The sequence below is a fragment of the Sander lucioperca genome, chromosome 16, assembly GCF_008315115.2.
Source record: "Sander lucioperca isolate FBNREF2018 chromosome 16, SLUC_FBN_1.2, whole genome shotgun sequence".
Classification (NCBI taxonomy): Eukaryota; Metazoa; Chordata; class Actinopteri; order Perciformes; family Percidae; genus Sander; species Sander lucioperca.
Window position 1 is genome coordinate 297501 of NC_050188.1, and position 14146 is coordinate 311646.

At 41.0% G+C, this 14146-nt stretch overlaps 2 protein-coding genes across 5 annotated transcripts in view; both read right to left on the reverse strand.

Moving 5' to 3' along the window:
* unm_sa1614 (un-named sa1614) overlaps positions 1-10570 on the reverse strand; it is a 19144-nt gene extending 8574 nt beyond the window's left edge. For 3 of the 4 annotated variants that reach the window (XM_031296816.2, XM_031296817.2, XM_031296818.2), the window contains exons 1-15: positions 9703-10570; positions 5977-6049; positions 5760-5905; positions 4665-4739; positions 4364-4413; positions 3807-3936; positions 3450-3535; positions 3162-3237; positions 2495-2575; positions 2316-2413; positions 2122-2191; positions 1882-1969; positions 1726-1774; positions 1423-1595; positions 456-589 (exon numbers count right to left, since the gene is read on the reverse strand). In XM_031296816.2, coding sequence (XP_031152676.1) covers positions 456-589; positions 1423-1595; positions 1726-1774; positions 1882-1969; positions 2122-2191; positions 2316-2413; positions 2495-2575; positions 3162-3237; positions 3450-3535; positions 3807-3936; positions 4364-4413; positions 4665-4739; positions 5760-5905; positions 5977-6049; positions 9703-9828 — 1455 coding nt within the window. In that variant the 5' untranslated portion in view covers positions 9829-10570. The remainder of the gene's footprint in view (positions 1-455; positions 590-1422; positions 1596-1725; positions 1775-1881; positions 1970-2121; positions 2192-2315; positions 2414-2494; positions 2576-3161; positions 3238-3449; positions 3536-3806; positions 3937-4363; positions 4414-4664; positions 4740-5759; positions 5906-5976; positions 6050-9702) is intronic. The other variant, XM_031296815.2, reaches the window with a different exon arrangement.
* Positions 10571-12245: 1675 nt separating this feature from the next.
* The window catches only part of LOC116047826 (fer-1-like protein 4), a 36865-nt gene continuing 34964 nt past the window's right edge, over positions 12246-14146 (reverse strand). Inside the window, exons 48-49 of the mRNA XM_031296836.2 lie at positions 13462-13562; positions 12246-12951 (exon numbers count right to left, since the gene is read on the reverse strand). Of these exons, the coding sequence (XP_031152696.1) occupies positions 12771-12951; positions 13462-13562 (282 nt within the window). The 3' untranslated portion in view covers positions 12246-12770. The remainder of the gene's footprint in view (positions 12952-13461; positions 13563-14146) is intronic.

Here is a 14146-nt window from a genome sequence, read left to right on the forward strand (position 1 = left end):
AGTTGTCCTGTCACAAATAAAGGCCTAAAAATGCCACAGACAAAATCTAAAAAACCAAACAAACAAAAAAATCTGTTGTGTGTGTCGCTAACGGCAGGTAGAAGCTTAAAATGACGGTGAGGATTGAACTCTTTCCAAACTCGACTAAACTAAGCTGAGAGGAAGGATTCTCTTGTTAGTGAGTCTTGCATAGTCAGAACTATCTCATACCGCGTATCATTCTGGGATAAGAAAAAATACACTCTGGCTTGTTTGCATTTCTTTAAACCAATCACAACACACACGTCTTGGGTGGCTATAAGTCCCGGATGCAGCAACGGTGCCCTTGCAAAATAGATACCGGAGATAATGGAAGGGGAAAAGAATGTCTGACATCCGGCGCGCGTCTCAGGCTTTATCCCAGCCATGTAAATCCTGTAAGCCAGACTACTTGTTAGCTAACAGGCCAGACATACCAGCAGGTCTGAGGTCCCCAGACTGTCCAGACTCAGAGACTGAATCCTGGAAACGTGGACCCCCATCTCCCTGTGGATCCCCGAACACTCGATACAGGTAAGGATGCCCAGATTGGTCGAGATCCATCCAGGATCTACAGAGAGAGAGAGAGAGAGAGAGAGAGAGAGAGAGAGAGAGAGAGAGAGAGAGAGAGAGAGAGAGAGAGAGAGAGAGAGAGAGAGAGAGCATTAAAGTGTATTGTCTCGACACATCCATTAGATGACTTTCAATGATATAAGCATTGAAAGTACAAGAAAGTGTTGCAACTGACTCATTATTGAATAATCTGTTATAATTTCCTTGATTAATCATAGTGAAAAATGTCCGTCACAGTTTCCCAGAGCCAGAGTTGACTTCTTGAAATTGCTTTTTTTGTCTGACCAACAGTCCAAAACCTGAATATATTTGGGATTGCTGGGTTTACTGTCGTAGAAGAGTAAGAAAAACAAAAGTTGAAACAAGGGAAGTTTCCAATTTTGTGACGGTTGACTAATTAATAATTCCCATAATCATTTAAACTCTATATGTGATGTTTTTAAGACTCATGTAATTGTTTTTATTATTTATATTTGTCACCTGTTTGTTGGTTGTCTAACTGTAAATGTTTTCATCAATGACACACCTGGTTAAATAAATGGTAAATGGTCTGCATTTATACAGCGCCTTTCTACCTTACCGGACAAACGCATTACAATTTGCCTCTCATTCACCCATTCACACACTCATTCATACACCAATGGTGGCAGAGCTGCTATGCAAGGTGCTGGCCTGCCCATCAGGAGCAACTTGGAGTTTAGTGTCTTGCTCAAGTTCAAAAATGCGGACAGGAGGAGCTGGGGATCGAACCGTGAAGCTTGTCGTTAAAGGACAACGATCATTAGATAAAATAAAGATGCATTGATTAAGTGATTTTGATTGATTGATTACCTGGAGCCCCGCAGTCACAGCAGCAGTTGTTTCCTGGCATCCGCCTGACGTCATCAGTGATGGCCCGGGTCAGATCCTCCACGCTGCTCTCCCCACAGCCTCCCCCTGTCCTCCCCCCGTCCAGAGCCACACTCAGAGCTTCCTGCTTACTGTTACTGAGCACCGAGATCCAGCTGAACACAAAGATTAACATAAACACATCTTAACACTTTTCATTTTTTTGATAATCAACATAATTACAGGATGACACCAGTATCAAACTTTACCAACAGCTCACCAGAATAAAGTTTATTTTTGACTTACGCCACACACTCAGCTTCATCCTCTGCCAGGAAGTGGTAGGTCCGATTATCTGGAGGATAAAGTGTCTTCTATTAATTACACACTTATATCAATCAATCAATCAATCAGGGCAGTCTTAGGCAGTTTCCTCAGTGTGTGTGTGTGAGTGTGTCTTACGAGAGATGAGGTCAAAGCATTTCTTGTCCTCTACACTGGGTTTAACCTGACAGGTGAGCAGGTTGAGTCTGGTAGGAGGTTTATTAGGCTGAGAGAAAGAATATTATAACTATAAGAATCATAACTTTAATGTTAAATGCCAAAGGTTACAGCTTATAATATTTCACGCACACATTTCTTTTTTTTTTTTTTATATCTATGCACACACACACACACTTGTGTACACACAGGTGAACTCACAGTAGCGTGTGCGATGGTCAGGTAACAGTTGTGAACTGAACATTTCCTTTTCTGCCACATTTTCCTCAACCTGAAACACAAACACACAGGCTTAGTCCCACTACTAATACTACTAATAATACTGATACTGATTGGTTGCGTTGAGCAGTTTAGTGTGCACGTTATTGTGTGTTTTTTTATTTAATGTTTTTTACCCGTCACTCTTCTTGTAGAGGAATCCTGTTCTTTCTGTCCCATACTGTTTGTCTCCCAGCAGCTGATGCATACTGTACACCTGCTTAGGTAAAGAGTCCTACACACACACACACACACACATTAATGACCTGCTGAACAGTATTATAATGTTAGTTTGTGTCACGTTTGTGTCTCTGACCTGCTCTGTGTGAACGACTGGCCTCAGCTGATCTCTGAGAGTCACAAGCTGCTTCTTCTCCTCCTCCTGACGCTGCTTCACCTGAACACACACACACACACAACAGCCCAACTGAGCCAAATGTGTATTTTAACTAATTCAGACTAACAAGCTTTTATCAGGCCAAAATTAGTTTTAATTTTAGATTAAGTTAAGTTTGTTTTTGCTACTGGCAGGCTCAGACTGTTATTATTATACGTGTCTGTCTACATTATGAAAAGATAGAGAACTTGCCGTTATCCTGCCATGCTTTCATGTGTAACTTACTAATGCCTGGTAAACACAGTAACGTTAACTTTAGCTAATAGCATTAACTTACCTCCGCTCTGTCTGCAGCTCTCCACTCTTTGAACAGCATTTTCCTTTAGCAAAATGTGCTTTGGTATAGGATTTCTTCTCCTATTTGGCTAGCAGGAGTAGCCTGACAAGCCAGACCCACATCAAGATGTTGGCTGCAAATTACATTTGCTGCCGCTAGGGTGCGTCTAGATTTCTAGGCTATAGCAGGAGTCATCCCGGTCAAGCTGACATTGTTACCCACATACTCCCAATCACTACACCAACAGCCTGCTAGCGCCCCCTGCATGCTGCAGTGGTTATTACAGACAATCATAAAGTGTACTTGTACCGTGTTCAGGACTCCATTCAGCTCCTCCATGTACTGCTTCAACCTCTGAGTGGTGGAAACACACTCCTGCAGGAAACTAGATACACACACACACACATGCAGCAAACTGGCATGGTTGTATTTAGTGTACTGTACTGTACTGTACACACTTATATCAATTACACACTTATCAATCAATCAATCAATCAATCAATCAGGGCAGTCTTAGGCAGCATCCTCATTGTGTGTGTGTGTATATGTGTGTGTGTGTGTGTGTGTGTGTGTGTGTGTGTGTGTGTGTGTTCTTACTTGTTGTGGCTGTGGTAGTGTTTGATGAGGTTCTGCAGAAGGTCAACTCCTCTCTTGGTCTTTATCTCGTTGACCTTAATCAGATACTGAGACAAAGAGAGAGAGGAGTGTATTTACTGGACAGAGAGAGGGCTGCATATTTTGTAAGTGATGGATTTGTTTCAGAGTAGTTGAGGAGCAGCAGGGTGAGGAGGAGGTTAAGAAGTGTGAGGAGGATCAGCAGGAGCAGAAGGAAGAGAAAGAAGAAGGATAAAGAAGAAAAAGATAAAAAGATGGAGGAAGAAGAAGATGACCGAGGAGGTAAAGGTGAAGGAGCAGGAGGAGGCTGGGTAAAAAAATGGAGGTAGAGTCACTGACCTCACACATGCTCAGTTGGAAGGAGCGTCTCTCCTTCTCCAGCTCCTCTGCAATCTCTCCTCCGCTGACCTCGGTCCTCACCATCCCATACTGACGAGCTAACTCCCTCTTCTCCTTCTCCACCTGTTTACTGCACATGTGTGAGAGAAAGAGATTATAAACTGTAACCTCAGACCTTTAACATTAAAAAATATTAACCTTATAGTTATAATATTTTCTCTCTCTCAGCCTAATAAACCTCCTACCAACCTGCTCACCTGTCAGGTTAAACCCAGTGTAGAGGACAAGAAATGCTTCAACCTCATCTTACGTTAGACACACACACACACACACACACACACACACACACACACACACACACACACACACACACACACACACACACACACACACACACACACACACATATTCAGGTTTGTCAAAATTTCAGGTTTCTGAAAACCATAATGATGATATTTACATGCACAAAAACCTGAACAGATAACAACAAGACAAATAATAACAAAGATACTGGTGTGCATGTAAACATGAGATAATCCTGTGTGATCATCACTCACAATCTGCTCTCATAGTCCCTCCATGCTCTGTCAAAAGGCTTCTTCAGATCCTGCAAAGAGAAACAGAGGAGGAAACAGTGGTTTAGATACATTGTATTGATGAGGCTGTAAACACTTCAGTCAGGTGACAGACAGCGCCATCCCAAAGCTATGAAGATCAAATATGATGACAATAATAACTCTTGTAAATAACTGAACTGTGGTGAAACATTTATTAGTCCATCCAGTCTGACATGAGGTCTGTCAAAGTTTATATGTATCATCCAGGTGATATGAAAATAAGTAAAGATAAAGTCCTCACCCCCTTCACCTCCCTCAGGTCTCCTTTAACCAGAGAGTCCAGGAAGAAGTTGATGTTGTGGAGCATGCTCTTTAGCTGCATACAAACATAAAAAATACAAATAAAGTAACTTCCACTGTCAACAAAAATAAAAATAAGAAGTATAATAAGGGATAACAACAAACATATTATTCATTTAACAATGGCAATGGGGAATATGGAGACAAACAACCACATCCTGTTGGTGTTTAAACAGAATTTTTCCCAATGGAGTGTTGAATAGACCAGGTAAAACTAGTCATAGGTTCCTGTTTCTCAATAGAGATTGGACTGGACTGGTTAAGGCTCAGTTGGCTTTTTAATCAAATGTTTTTCCCAATCTAAGTTTGGAAAAGTTTAGAGCCAACTATTTTGAAGTGTTTTTTTGTACAATGGAGTTTGGAATGGACCAGTTAAATTATATTGTGTTTTTAATTGTAAGGCACTGGTTAAGACATAGTTGGTGTGTATTGAATCAGAGGTTTTTCCAAAAGAGTTTGGAATGTAGCAATTAAGAGCATATTGTTTTTAACTATTTAGTTTTCCAGTGGAAATTGGAATGGATCACTCAAGAATGAATCACAGCTTTTCAATTAGAGGGTTTCTCAATGGAGTTTGCAATAAACTAGTTAAAAGTTAATTGATTTTGAATAAAAAAAATTCTATGGAAGATTTGACTGCAAACACATTTAGCCCCTTTTTATGATGGTACCTCGTCCAATTGAAGACAACAGGGAACCAGTGTGTACTGAGGAGCATAAAGATTGAGCAGCAAATCAAGCCAAGGTTATGATTTTCCCAATACATCCATCCGGTGAGTGGGATGCCTTTTAGAGTTTTGTATTTAAATAATCCATTCCTTTTTACTAATTTTATTTTTGCATTTTGGAGAGAGGACAGTGGATATTTGTTTGTTGGATCATGCAGTCTCATTTCAGAAGGACGTTTTTGAGTTGGCAATCAAGTAGACAGGTCTTTGTACCACAGTAGCTCTCAAATTATACTTGTACTTAGCTTGCTTAAAATTGCAGCTAATTGTTATACTGTGACGTCCTACTGCTGTCACTGATGACTTACCAGGTTCTTCATGGGAGAGAGGAGCTCTTTAGAAAAGTCGGCCAGTCGACAGAAGGCAGAGCCGACCTCTGTCTCTCCGTTTGAGTGACAGTTGACCGACAGCTTCTCCATCGAATGAATGTACTGCTCCAGGTGAGACACGTGGTCTGACAGAGAGAAGTGTTAGTACAGGAATTCACGTTTGTGTGTGTGTGTGTGTGTGTGTGTGTGTGTGTACCTTGTCCTGATGTGTATTTGGCTTTAGCAGCTTTCTTCATCTTCTGCAACACCAACCGGTCACTGTCCAAAACCTGATTCCACACAAACACATATTTAACAGTTCATACATTTAATCCTCAGGGATGTTTTAACCATGAGTGCATGAATCTGCTGAATGTGTGTGTGCGTGTTTCCTGTTGAATGTGTGTGTGTGTGTGTGTGTGTGTGTGTGTGTGTGTGTGTGCGTGTGCATGTAGAGGCCCTAATTAACCTGCTGACTCAACACACACACACACACAGAGAGAGACAGAGGACAAGCTTTGTTCTTTGACAACAGACAGCTACATTGCTGTGTGTGTCAGTTTACACCGAGATCTCGGTCTTTATTATTTCTGACAACCACACAGGGCTTTTTCCACAGCAGACAATTTGACTTGTCATAGTAGGAAAAGCACAGGTGTTAATAATACCTGTTACTAATAAAGTTTCAATGTAAGTGTTCCCAGTGAGCCAGCATGCACAATACCAGGAGCCTGAAACCAATCATTAATTTTATTATTTACATCTGTGCTTTTCCTACTGGGATGTGTCAATATGTCAGTGAAAATGCCCTGGCATTGTTACAGATAAATGATCAGGGCTGATTTATTGGGAAATATTTCATTTTTATGTGATTTTTTTCATCAATGTCATAACATTTTTAGATTTTTTTTTTAATGTTTAATTCACTGGATTAACCAAAAACAGACATGACTCTCTGGGTATTTTATCTAACAACTGTCTTAATAAGTACATAAAAAATACTGTATCCTGACATGAAATGCATTAAATGGAGCTAGTTGAGTTGGTTCGGGCATCTGATCAAGATGCTTCTTAGGCGCCTTTCTTTGGAGGTTTTTCCTGGGCACGTCCAACTCATAGAACCCACTGCAGGGATTATATATCTCATTTGGCCTGGTAATGCCTGTAAAATCCTCATTAGGAAACTGGAACCACAGACCACACATTATGGATCCACTCAGTCTAGTTTACTGTATCAACATGTAACACAAACGCAATGTTTCATGCATAAGACGTTTTCTTAGAAGAACATTTAATTTCCAACTTTCGAGCCTTCCACGAATGTAGTAGCATCAGTGCACAGGTTGCAGATTAAGTCATATCCTCATTAATGCTCTCTGGTTCCTCCTCATTACCATTAATTAACAATACAATGAATACTAATGAGGATTCATCTGTTGTCGTTGTACGCTGACTCTATAGGGGGTGGCGGGCAGTTTGAGTCTCTGTTTTTCAGGACAGTTGAGGATCTGAAGTCTTCAGGTCAATGACTCCACTGACCAACAAATTTTGTGTGTGTGTGTGTGTGTGTGTGTGTGTGTGTGTGTGTGTGTGTGTGTGTGTGTGTGTGTGTGTGTGTTGGGGGGTTTGCTCCCCTCTGGTCTTAAGGGGCCCCGCACTCAAACACACACAGAAGCAGTTTTTTCTTGGGAAATGTAGCTACTTATTTTTAACAAAATATTAAAGTGTGGTTTCTCTTATATATTTTTGGTTGGTTGGTTGGTTGGTGTGACCCGTTTTTTTTATATTTTCAGAAGAAATTTGTTAAAGAAAACAAATTTGTGAATGTTTTTTTTAAATATAAATAATGAAGTGTGTTTTCCAATCATTCTGTTACAGAATAATAATAATTGCAATCCCAATATTCCTATTACATACAGTATATGTCCCTTACAAGTGTGTAAACTTTTGACTGCAACTGACATGGTGTCAGTGAACACAATGCAGATACTGCAGATATGAATATTTAGTGTCTTTGCAGATATATTAATTTAAAAGTTGCCATGCTCAAACTCAGTTCGCTTCGCGAAAACTTAAAACTAGCAAGCCACATGCTGAAAATGGCAAGTTTTGAAGAAAATTTGGATCGTGCAACAATAAGGCAGGTCTGCTTGGTTCTTTCAGGGAATGATTGTAAAGATTTAAGAAGAATATGTTTACGGCATTTAATTATCTAAGGGACCGTTCGGTATTTATGTAATGGACCACCGGAGGAAAATAGGGGAGGGTCATGTCTTTTTATTCTTTGTTGAGGGGAGGGTCATCCAACTTTTGTATTTGTGAGAAGAGCAACATTTCAAAGTGGCTTGTTTGGTGCATACTTATCCATGTAGCTCTCTCAGTCTCGGCCCCTATTGCTATCAGATGGGTCCCTCCCTGTTTAGTCAGCCAGACAATTTGAACTGTAGCTTTAGAGACCGTGGGATTTCCCAAACTGAATAAATCCCGCTTGCACATATAAACACAAAACTGCTTTGCTAGCTCCATCGTGTTGTAACTAAGACATCGGATGAAAAAATAATTGTATTCATTAGCATGATTGCCATACTGTTTAGTTCAAAAACATCCAAAACACCGTACGAAAACATAACGGATCAGACGCAAGCTTTTATTTTGAAAAGTCAAAGCCGCATCAAGCCGAGAGGGAACGAGACGGGAGGTCTCCAGGCTGCAGCCATACTGAGAAATGGAGTTTTGGATATTGTTCAGCTTTGGCAGCTTTACCTATAAGCTAAAATATACAATGACTGAGGAAGCCTAGTGACGAGTCCATAGCAACCAGTGCTGAATTACCCAGTGTGCTTTGTTGAATGGTCTCAATGTTTTATTGGATACTAGTTTACTAGATGAGTAACTTAGTATTTGAAGTAATGCAGTAATGCAGGAAGTGTGCATTTAGTTTCCATGCTTATTGTGTTTCCACAACAATGTTAGTGAGTAAATCTACTGAAATGGCCACCACACCATAACAGAGGAGTGTGATGCGTAAGATGAGAATGCAGAGGTTTAGTCACATAAGTCATGGCTGTAAAAAAAAACAATGGCTATCTGTGTGTCTTTGCCAAGCACCTCCCAAACTGGGAGGTGTCAATAAATTGTTGGGGAGGGTCATCCCTTTTTTTCTTTTCATTTTGGAGGGTCATCCAAAATGTATTGCTGGTGAAGGGAGGGTCAGGGCTATTTTCCCAAAACTCCTCTGGTGGCCCCTGAAATAAATAACGAACAGTCCCTAACTGGGATTGGTGGGATTTGCTGTGGATGAAGTTTCACACAGTGATACACTGGTAAGAGCTAATGATGGTTAACCATGTATCCAGCTTATTTAAACTGCTCACGTATTGGTTTAAAGAAATGCAAACATGTTCTCCTATTGTGGAATGTATGTGTGGTGTAGCCAGACCTTACTCCACAGCGCTGTGGAGATAGGTCTGGCAATGGGAGACTAATATAATAAAACTGTACAGTGTACAGAGAAGGGGAGCTTAATTTTCGCTCCGGGGTCTGGCCCTAATTGTAGAGGAGAAACAAACACAACTGGTCTACTAGGCCAGTGGTTCTCAGATCTTTTACACATGATCCTTCTTCACATGAAAAGGTTTGGGAACCATTAACTGACAAATTAACCAGACCCCCATTTGATAGGATTTCACCCCAGGGTCACCCATCTGAAGGATTTTTGCTTTTAGATGTTTTATTACATTGCATTACATTAAGTGTATGAAACCCATGACCAAATTACACTGCCATTGTGTTATTATGGATGGGATTAAAGTGACAATTTTAGTGGAAAAAAGTATTCCCCTTTTTACTCCTTGGAAAACCCTCAAGGAACCCTGGGGGTCCCCGGACCCCACTTTGGGAACCACTGTACTAGGCTACTACCACTCCCTGTGTCAGTACTGACCTCCTCCAGCAGGTAGATGGTGTTCCTGCAGTTGATCATCTTGGAGGTGAAGGAGGAGGTGGTGGGGGAGCTCCAGTCCTCCTGAACCTCCTGCAAGAACTCGGACACCGACACGCACTCCGGCATGGTGCTGCTTAACCCGGGACACACCGGAACCACCGGGACCAGAAGCAGAACAGTCTAACACAGGTCCGGGACTGACTGATCAATTCCACACAAAAGACGGAGGGAATCAGGCGAAGACCTATCAGGCTATAAATGATCAATAATAAAAAAAAAAATAGTAATTTAAAACTCCACTGTGCAAAGGACAAAGAATCCCATCAGTAGCCTAATGTTTCCACTTCACACTCCCACAGTCCCATGAAGACAAATCCGCATTAACAGGCTGATAAAAACCGTAGCCTGATTAAAGAGCTGCTTCCTCCGTCAGTGTGACTTCATCGTGCACCGCAGCATCAGCCGCTTCTTGCTTCAAACAAAAGGTGATCCAATCCAGCAGGAAATAAACCCGAACAGCGCAAATTCCGCAAAAACACCCGACAAATTAAAACAGTCCCGGGTCATTAGCGTGTTAAAACCACCGAGTCTCTATTCGGTAGAGCCGCTTCATTCAGAGAAAAACCCACAAAACCGGCCGGGTCTCTCCGTGTGTGAACCTGACAAAGAGCGGAGGAGCTGAGCGGAGAACCGGACCCCCCCGGACACTGGGACCGGGCTCAGATGAGCGAATCAAACCGGTCTCTGTTCTCCGCTCTACGAACATGTCTTTTTTATCATCAGCTGTTTTTCCCCTGCTTTTTCCTTCTTTATTCAAACCGCATGGAGAGGCGCGTGCACGGTGCGCGGCAGCGGCGGCGGGTCTCTCTGCCTCGGGAGCGCGCACTGCTAACCGAGTAAAGAAGTAGACCTAAACCACATTAGCTACACCACTAGTGTCTGTTTCATTCATGTCAAACCTGCTTAAAGTGTGTAAAAACAGGTTTCTAAAAAAAAATGTAATGGTTTTATTAAGAGTCTTTGGTTTTTCTATGAAAGAAAAATATATTTAAAGAATAGAGGAGTTTACATGCTAGCAGCTCTAAGGCTGTCCTTAGGCACAGTGGTGCTTCGAGCTAGGCTGATGTCAGCATGCTTACAGTGACAATGCTAACATGCTGATGGTAAGCAGGTATAATATCTTACCTTAGCCTGCTGACGTTTGCCAATAAGCTATGAACACAACGTAGAACAGAGATTGCTGAGAATGTTATGTTGATGAGTTGTTCAGGTTTTTGGACAGAAATCAAAGTAGCCTAGGCCCTAGGCTATTGGACGGATCAAAAGTTTTACCTGTTGAAAAAGTTAAGGGTTAACTTATCACAATTCATCCTGAGCAAGACATTTAAATGTCTGAAACACATTGATCCAACAGTTGTTGAGACATTTCACACAAAACCACAAAGGTGAACTTCATGGTGGCGCTAGTGCAAAGTTCCGAGGATCACCAAAGTCAGTATGGTTCATCCTCTGGTGACCACGGATGTCTGTACAAAGTTTCTTGGTAATCAATTCAATACCGTGGCGCCAGTCCTTGTCACAGCGGCCCAGGGTTCGGTTCGTTCCGGTCCCTTTGCTGCATTTCATTCCCCCTCTCTCTACCACTTTCCTGTCTCAATCAAGGCAAGCAAAAGCCCCAAAAAAATCTTTCAAAAAAAAAAATTAATCAATTCAATAGTTGGTGAGATATTGCAGTCTGGAGCGAAGTGGTTGAATAACGGATTGACAGACCGGTGTGGCGTAAAATAATCACCAGTGACAGCAGCTGAAACATTTGTGGCACAAACTGAACCTCATACTGATCTTCTGACATCACTTCCCTTCTAGTTTTGGAGGAAAAAATCAGAGCAAGCATCTGTAAACAAACCGTTTCTAACTTCCTGTTGATCTGCCTGAAGACAAGGATAAAGTCTGACATCCTGACTTTTATTTCAATGCCCTCCACTTCAAAATTCAAACTGTGTTTTCTCATAATTGTATTTGATTATCTCATCAGGACATGATTGGTAAACTTGAGTCCACAGATAGATATTTCATTATCTACACAACAGCTTTCCATATAAGTTTCTGATCACATTCCTGCTCTTAAGAGGATGATTCCTCAACATTTTAATGACCCCATGACTTTTCCTCTAGTGTCACCCACTTAGGACAAACTTTACATTTTTAGAACAGCTAAATCATCAAGATGTTGTTTGTTGTGTCTGTAATGAACACCGCAGCCTTCAGGGAACATTAGCAAGCCCTTAGCTTAAGTTCAAATTACTGTATATGTATCTCAGGAGGAGCATCTTGGAAAACAAACTATTAAATCTTTAAAACTCTGAAATGAAGCACCTTTATTCACTAATTCACAAATGTCTGTTCACTGCCTGTTATTGACTGATATTAGTATTTATTCATTTATTTACTTAGAAATAACAGCTAACATTCATATTGAACAAACTGGTACACATGAAAAAAAAAAATTATATATATATAAACTTCAGAGTCAGTGCAAAATTAAACACAAATATAAAAAATTTAAATATTATAATATAATATTTTATTTAACTTTAAAATAGAAAATTTCCAACCACAACTATATCTAATCAACAAAATTAGACTTTTATACAACAGAGTTATACTCATGTTTAGGAGCGGTGCTGATTTATCCAGTCAGATCTGTGCTCATCTACACATCTGTCCAGTGCTGCAGGACAGTTACAAAGACAAACAATCTATAATTTACATAATAATATAAATATGGGACTTAAATATGCAGCAAATAGGTGTCCAGTAATTTCCTCTGGTGACCAATAAATCTGACAGTAAAACAAAATCTCTGATTATTGCTCCCATGACCCAGGATGTGTTAATATAAACGAGGATTCTGGGTAGAGAAATGTGTATGTTAACATATTAAATCATGAGTTTTACTGATCTGTCTAAGAATTAAATAATACTTCAGTCAGTTGTTAAGTGGATCAGAAACCTGAGACAGTCTGTGACATCCAGGAGGAAAGAATGAAGACTCCCCGCAGGATTCTTTATCCTTTGATGATGAGAGAGGAGATTTGCCCCGGCAGCGTGTAGATGATGAGTCCAAGGAAGAGCGTGAGGATGGCGAGGATGACCAGAGCGATGATATACTTCTTGAACTTCCTCCAGATGATGAAGATGAAGGACTTTAAAGGGTTGACGAACCAGGTGAAGCTGGTGGTGGGACGACTACAGGGAGGACAGGAGACAGTAAACAGCTGTTTACACCTGGACTGAGTCTAAAGGGGCTAATGGTCACACCAGCATTTAAAAAGGTGACATTTTGTTGCAAAATTAGTTCATTTTCAATGGAATCGCTGCAATCAGTGGAGTCACACTCAGGGGTAATGTAAATCTATGCAAATCTTTCACACAGATGTTAACTTTGATGAAGTTTGACAAAAGAATTTGCCCTGTTGACCAATAGCAATCGTTCTTGACAGCACTGACCTTTGAAGGGAAAAGAGAGTCGGGGAGTCCAAAATGGAGAAAGCTACGCTTATAAAATGAAAAAAATCTGAGTACTTCTTCCGTCTTTTTGTGCTAATAAGTGTGTGCGTAGGTGTGTGTGTGTGTGTGTGTGTGTTTGTTTGTGTATGTGTGTGTGTGTGTGTGTGTGTGTGTGTGTGTGTGTGTGTGTGTGTGTGCGTGTGTGTGTGTGCGTGTATGTGTGTGTGTGTGTGTGTGTGTGTGTCGTACTTTGGTTTGTCTAGAGGCTCCGGCTCTTTGCGGGCGCGCCCCACAGGGTTGGCCTCCGCCTGCTCTAATGCCACCAGCTGCAGCTCTGCCTCCACCTTCCCCTTCACACACACACACACACACACACACACACACACACAGTTTCAGTGTAAGTTTCAGTGTAAGTTTCAATATCACCACAATTTTATTATATATTTGAACTACCGTTTTTTGAAATATGGTTATTCACAGTCTCTCCTAGATGTAGATAGGTGGGCAAACGCATTTTTGTCTCAGTGCATGTATTGTCTTAGTCCAGCAGCGCCGGCGCTAGTTTAGCTTAGCGTAGTGAATGGAATCCTATGTTGCCAGTTAGCATGTCGTGAGTAAAAGTGAGCCAACAACACAAAAAAACAACCTAATTACTTCTTGTGGCCTGTGTATTCACAACGAATACAAATAGCAATGCAGATTAAGACTAGACGATTTCCTAGGCAGATATTGACTTGGGACTATATTGGGGCAAATCACAGCCGAAGCACTGCTGGGTGCAGAGATTCCACATTTGTACTTCCTGTGCAAATGTTTCATATTAAAAGCTTGTCACACGACTCAACTTGTACAGAGTATGGCATTACAATCAACTTTTCAACTTTATTTTTACCCACTGATTGGTTAAGTGTATTTGCTCAGGAATAATGGGAAA